Source organism: Notolepis coatsorum (assembly GCF_963971535.1).
Source record: "Notolepis coatsorum genome assembly, chromosome: 11".
NCBI classification, from domain to species: domain Eukaryota; kingdom Metazoa; phylum Chordata; class Actinopteri; order Aulopiformes; family Paralepididae; genus Notolepis; species Notolepis coatsorum.
This window is the reverse complement of record NC_140175.1, coordinates 95,701,127-95,708,081: the sequence shown is the minus strand read 5'-3', so window position 1 is coordinate 95,708,081 and position 6,955 is coordinate 95,701,127. Positions and strand designations below refer to the sequence as shown.

At 49.5% G+C, this 6,955-nt stretch overlaps 1 protein-coding gene across 1 annotated transcript in view; it reads right to left on the bottom strand.

Annotated features, from left to right (window-relative positions):
- LOC311237205 (uncharacterized protein) overlaps nt 1-6,955 on the bottom strand; it is a gene marked incomplete at its 5' end in the record, with an annotated part of 93,435 nt that overhangs the window by 33,710 nt on the left and 52,770 nt on the right. The window contains 5 exon segments of the mRNA XM_084325014.1: nt 297-341; nt 516-569; nt 993-1,046; nt 1,629-1,682; nt 2,604-2,657. Coding sequence (XP_084181140.1) covers nt 297-341; nt 516-569; nt 993-1,046; nt 1,629-1,682; nt 2,604-2,657 — 261 coding nt within the window.

Below are 6,955 nucleotides of genomic sequence, written 5' to 3'. Positions count from 1 at the left end.
ACACACACACACACACACACACACACACACACACGCACGCACACACACGCACACACACACACACACACACACACACACACACACACACACACACACACACACACACACACACACACACACACACACACACACGCACACACACACACACGTCCTCTCCCATATAAAGCCGTGCTGCTGAGCACGTGGAGGCGTCAGCCAGAGTCTCGTGGGATAAAGAGCTCGGTCTAAACAAACGAGAAGCCCACACGGCACCCGCCTGCCGACCCACTCCACGTCTTTATCCAATCAGCACTCACCTCCAGTCCCGTTGCCCCCGGTGGTCCGAGAGGGCCCTCGTCTCCCTGGGAGACAGACAAGACAACGGTGATGATGATGATGATGTCATCGGGCATTGATCGTTTATTGGGAAGGAAATGGCAGCAGATGAGCTGCTCTAGGCTGTGAATGTCTTGAATGTGCCGTGTTGACGGGAGTGGCTGCGATGCGTGGCTGCTGTGCCTATAGGCGTAGCGTACCTCTAACCCGGGCACCCCTCTCGGTCCGGGCAGACCTCTGACGCCCAGCTTGCCCTGGAGGGAGGAAGAACACGCGTGTATCGCATTGTGTTGTGTGTCGTTTACAAATGGACACAAGCATGCGTTGGAAAAAACACCGTCAATTACAGGGATGTCAGTGGAAAGGCATGTCGTTCTTTAGTCTAAATAGAATAGAACATGGTTGTCTTATTTTCTGTCTTTGAATAAATAAATAAAAAATTATATGACCAATGAAATTGATTTGATCTTTTCGTTATTAGGATTATGGATTTGCTTGATTGTGTATGTGTTTGTGTTTTATGTCTGTCTTGGACCCCGGGAAGACTAGCTCGACGTCAAGGCGTCCAGCTAATGGGGATCCTTTTAACCCTTTCACAGCCACACTACATAAGGTTAACCCTTTACTATCACAATACAGACGGTTAACCGATGATGATGATGATGGTTTTGGCTCACCTTCAGTCCCTCAAGGCCGTTGTGACCCGGCGGTCCCATGTCTCCAGGGAAACCCTACGAGCAGCGCAAAGGAAAAGGTTGATGGTTCCATAATCAGAGCTATTTCCGATACTTGCTAAAAGATATGTCTTGGGAAATATTATCATGTCCATAGCTGTGTGTTAAATCTCTGTACAGCTTTGACTGGTTAATATAGTTAACTAGTATACAGCCTACAGCTCAGACATTAGGGCGACAGTCTTAACAGTGTTCTTAAAGCAACAGCCAAAGGGCCAGGAGATATGACATTTGGCCTCCTCTCCAGAGACACAACAAAGCCCCTAAACCCATCTTTTGTTTTCATTTTCTCATCTTTGTTTACCTTTCTTGTCAGATCTGTTATTAATTTGTCACCGTTTGACGTCGTGTCAACTTTGTACTTAATGGTAAGTGTGACCAGAGCTCTTTTGTCACTTTCTGGTCAGACGCTCATGTGTGTCTCTGATTATAAACTGATCATACTCTTTCTATGGCCATAGAAACGGATAATAAACTATGTTCTATTTTTTATACAATTTGACTCATCTGAATTTCATCTGAACAGTTCACTGTCATGGCTGATTTAAAAATATTCCACAATAGATATTAAATGCTCACCTCGGGGCCTGGGGGCCCCTGCACGCCATCAGGGCCTCTCTCTCCTACCCTGCCCTGGGGGGGGGGGGGGCAACAGTGGGGGACAAAATCAGTAACGCCTCAGTGCCCTTGATTTGTTATCCAGGAGACGTGTATGATGTATTACCACACTGAGCACTAAATCTGAGCAGCGACCAAGAAGCTCTCACGGAAAACTGTTGTGTGCAGAATACTGACTCCACACACACACACACACACACACACACACACACACACACATATATATATATCCCAGCCTCTGATCGGCAGGTAGTTTTGCACATTTGTACTTTTTTTTTACAAGGAACGCACGGTGGTCTTCCGTTTTCCGATGCGACCCTGGGAACACAACTTGGCAGGCCAAGAACATCTGATTGGCCAAAAACATCAGCTCCCTGTGTGCATCAGCAACCAATCAGATGGTTTGGGCCTGCCAAGTGGTGTTGTGTTCCCGGGGGGCGTGTCGGAAAACTAAAGACTTGTTGAAGGGAAGGGATACGTGTATAATAACTCTGTGGGGCGAAAATTATGAGAAATTAACAACTTTTGGCCGATAAGCGACAACCCACTTCTAGGTCACAGCCAGGGTCCTTCCGGACGGTGGGATCTAGACTTTGCCAAGTCCATGTCGCTAAAGGGGGGGGGGGGGGGGGTCTTGGTTAATAAACCCCTTTTTCCTTCCAGGTTAGTAGCGCAGTTCACTTGTTGCCACACAACCTCTTATCATGATTTGCCAAAAACTCCATTGGGGTTTTTCCCAATATTATTAAATTGAAAAGACTCCTCCACACACTACTTCTAGATATCCTGCCATCAGAGCCTTACTGTTAATACAAGAGTCTGAGTAGGAGACTATACCATTATTTACTTTATCCCCATTTAAATGTTCAATTAAATTATTGTATTTTCAGATATTGAGCTGTAGAGTGCGGCTGACGGGAGGTTTTGAGAGATCACCTGTGGTCCTGGTTTCCCTCGCGTGCCCGGTAGCCCTGGACCCCCCTGGATGCCCTGGAAGACACACAAATAACCATTAGAACTCACAGACAGACAGACAGACAGACAGACAGACAGACAGACAGACAGACAGACAGACAGACAGACAGACAGACAGACAGACAGACAGACATATGTATTGTAACTGATGACTGTTGTCTACTGTATGTCTGTAAAGTATGTTTGTAAAGTGTCAATGATGCCCGCTGTTTGGCCTGCTTTAGTAACTGCAATGTCCAACCTTTCTTTTCTTCTTTTTTCTCCTTTTCCCCCCATACCCCAATTTAGTCGTTATGCCAATTCCCGCCTGGTCATTGCACTGCCCTACTGTCTGTCTGGGGAGGGTGTAGACTACCACATCCCGCCCTACTGTCGGTCTGGGGAGGGTGTAGACTACCACATGCTGCCCTACTGTCTGTCTGGGGAGGGTGTAGACCACCACATGCTGCCCTACTGTCTGTCTGGGGAGGGTGTAGACTACCACATGCTGCCCTACTGTCTGTCTGGGGAGGGTGTAGACTACCACATGCTGCCCTACTGTCAATCTGGGGAGGGTGTAGACTACCACATGCTGCACTACTGTCTGTCTGGGGAGGGTGTAGACTACCACATGCTGCCCTACTGTCGGTCTGGGGAGGGTGTCGACTACCACATGCTGCACTACTGTCTGTCTGGGGAGGGTGTAGACTACCACATGCTGCACTACTGTCTGTCTGGGGAGGGTGTAGACTACCACATGCTGCCCTACTGTCGGTCTGGGGGAGGGTGTAGACTACCACATGCTGCCCTACTGTCTGTCTGGGGAGGGTGTAGACTACCACATGCTTCCCTACTGTCTGTCTGGGGAGGGTGTAGACTACCACATGCTGCCCTACTGTCTGTCTGGGGAGGGTGTAGACCACCACATGCTGCCCTACTGTCGGTCTGGGGAGGGTGTAGACTACCACATGCTGCCCTACTGTCGGTCTGGGGAGGGTGTAGACTACCACATGCTGCCCTACTGTCTGTCTGGGGAGGGTGTAGACTACCACATGCTTCCCTACTGTCGGTCTGGGGAGGGTGTAGACCACCACATGCTGCCCTACTGTCGGTCTGGGGAGGGTGTAGACTACCACATGCTGCCCTACTGTCGGTCTGGGGAGGGTGTAGACTACCACATGCTGCCCTACTGTCTGTCTGGGGAGGGTGTAGACTACCACATGCTTCCCTACTGTCTGTCTGGGGAGGGTGTAGACTACCACATGCTGCCCTACTGTCTGTCTGGGGAGGGTGTAGACCACCACATGCTGCCCTACAGTCGGTCTGGGGAGGGTGTAGACTACCACATGCTGCCCTACTGTCGGTCTGGGGAGGGTGTAGACTACCACATGCTGCCCTACTGTCTGTCTGGGGAGGGTGTAGACTACCACATGCTGCCCTACTGTTGGTCTGGGGAGGGTGTAGACTACCACATGCTGCCCTACTGTCTGTCTGGGGAGGGTGTAGACTACCACATGCTGCCCTACTGTCTGTCTGGGGAGTGTGTAGACAACCACATGCTGCCCTACTGTCTGTCTGGGGAGGGTGTAGACTACCACATGCTGCCCTACTGTCGGTCTGGGGGAGGGTGTAGACTACCACACGATGCCCTACTGTCTGTCTGGGGAGGGTGTAGACTACCACATGCTGCCCTACTGTCGGTCTGGGGAGGGTGTAGACTACCACATGCTGCCCTACTGTCGGTCTAGGGAGGGTGTAGACTACCACATGCTGCCCTACTGTCTGTCTGGGGGAGGGTGTAGACCACCACATGCTGCCCTACTATCGGTCTGGGGAGGGTGTAGACTACCACATGCTGCCCTACTGTCGGTCTGGGGAGGGTGTAGACTACCACATGCTGCACTACTGTCTGTCTGGGGAGGGTGTAGACTACCACATGCTGCCCTACTGTCGGTCTGGGGGAGGGTGTAGACTACCACATGCTGCCCTACTGTCTGTCTGGGGAGGGTGTAGACCACCACATGCTGCCCTACTGTCTGTCTGGGGAGGGTGTAGACTACCACATGCTGCACTACTGTCTGTCTGGGGAGGGTGTAGACTACCACATGCTGCCCTACTGTCGGTCTGGGGGAGGGTGTAGACTACCACATGCTGCCCTACTGTCTGTCTGGGGAGGGTGTAGACCACCACATGCTGCCCTACTGTCTGTCTGGGGAGGGTGTAGACTACCACATGCTGCCCTACTGTCGGTCTGGGGGAGGGTGTAGACTACCACATGCTGCCCTACTGTCTGTCTGGGGAGGGTGTAGACCACCACACGCTGCCCTACTGTCTGTCTGGGGAGGGTGTAGATTACCACACGCTGCCCTACTGTCGGCCTGGGGAGGGTGTAGACTACCACACGCTGCCCTACTGTCGGTCTGGGGAGGGTGTAGACTACCACACGCCTCCTGCAATACATGTGGAGTCGCCAGCCACTTCTTTTCACCTGACAGCGAGGAGTTTCACTGGGAGAGTGTAACACTGGGAGGTTCACGCTATCTCCCCCAGATCCCCTCCCTGCTGAACAGGCGCCCCGACCGACCAGCGGGAGTCACTGTTGCCACGAGCAGGACTCACACCCCACCGGCTTCCCACCTGCGAACACTGACTCATTGTGTTTGTGGGGACAACTAACAAAGCCGGAGGTACAGCTGCCAGGATGTTAAGCCCATGTGGTGGTAGGCGAGTCCCTAATCACCAACTTTGAATTTTAAATTCTCTGAAAACTAGGGAATCGTAAATTACATCGTAAATCAATGTAATGGCAAGTGCACCTCGGCAGACTAAGGTCAGACACAGCCTTGGCCCCCGGATATCATTCTCTGGACATCTGCTGAGGTTTTGCGCAGAGCAGCTATGTGGTATTTTTCGCCATTATTTTTATGTTATCCCTAAATCAACAGAGGGCTCCCAGACTCTCTGGAAGATAGCCACGGTAATCCCACTCCCAGCGGCCCAAAACAAATGATTGTAGGCCAGTTGCCCTGACATCACCAGCGATGAAGTGTTTTGAGTGGCTTCTCAGTGAGCAGACACTGGGTATGGTGTGATGATGGAGGAGTCACTGAAACCCATGCGGTGGGTTCAGGAGAGCTAGCGGAGGAGGGGTTGACTTTCCGAGGAAGCATCTGGAGGGGCCAAAACAAAAACCCCATATTTTTCCTCTTCTGTGAGATTTCTCTTCTGCTTTTTTAATACAACTCAACCACACATGTTAGCTGACAAAACATGATCTAATTTCCGAATTTGGTTTTTTGAACCTTGGTCGGTTGGAGTATGGATTCCCCGATGGACTGAAAGAACGTGTTCTTTGATCGCTGCAAAGGTGGACAAGGTTGGACACACACAGATGGCTATTATGAGATCGAGGCACAGTCATATTTCAGAATATAATAAAGGATGATTTATTCTGTGGTGTCGCGCAGGAGGTCTGTTTAAAAAACAAAAACCCAGTGGGTCGGAGTGGGTCACTGGTACCACGTCAGAGAAACTGCGTTCGTCCACTGGATTGTCTCAGGGCCTGTCCCCTCTTTTGTATATATACTGTATAACCCTAGGGCGGACACATCTTTTCTGAAACTATTATGCGCTTACACCAGGATGGGGGTAATGGGATATGGGCCTGTGGTGTGTGATTTTGTCCAGTGGTGGGACATCTATTTCTTACAGCTAAATATCACCCAAATTAAAGACACGTGTATTGACTCGAGGAGGGTGCCTACTGCCTAGCAGGTCTATCTCGGAGTGTCCTTTAAATCTCCTTCTCAAGGAGTCGGAGTATCTCCCCTCAGGCCGAAGGCTCAGACGACCAGTTGGCCGAGACCATGTGTTATTATTACTGTACTGAATTATCTGAATGTGATGACTGTGATTATGTTGATCATTTGATATTGATAACTTAATTTATATTACTTTCTAGTGTCCCACTGTTCTATCATACGTGCTTGTGAAAATAGTGATCATGTGTCCAGGAATGTTGGGGATATGATAAGAGAATTAAGCTTTTTTTTTTTTTTTTTTTAGATCATTTATGGGTCATACAGATTCTGATGTTATATGAGGTCATATTGACCTTTCATTTAATTTCATTAGTTTGTTGAAATGGTCCAACTCCTCAAAAGTAAACAATCTTTCTCAGGGTTCCCACAGACATTGCAAAAATAAAATGCAAGGACTTTCAAGTACTTTTCTAAGCACTATTTTCTATTTTAAAAGGGTATTTAAAAGGATGCAATTCACTTTTAAATGCTGTTTTTATTGAAAAGAAAATCGGATCCAATATGTATGGCTTA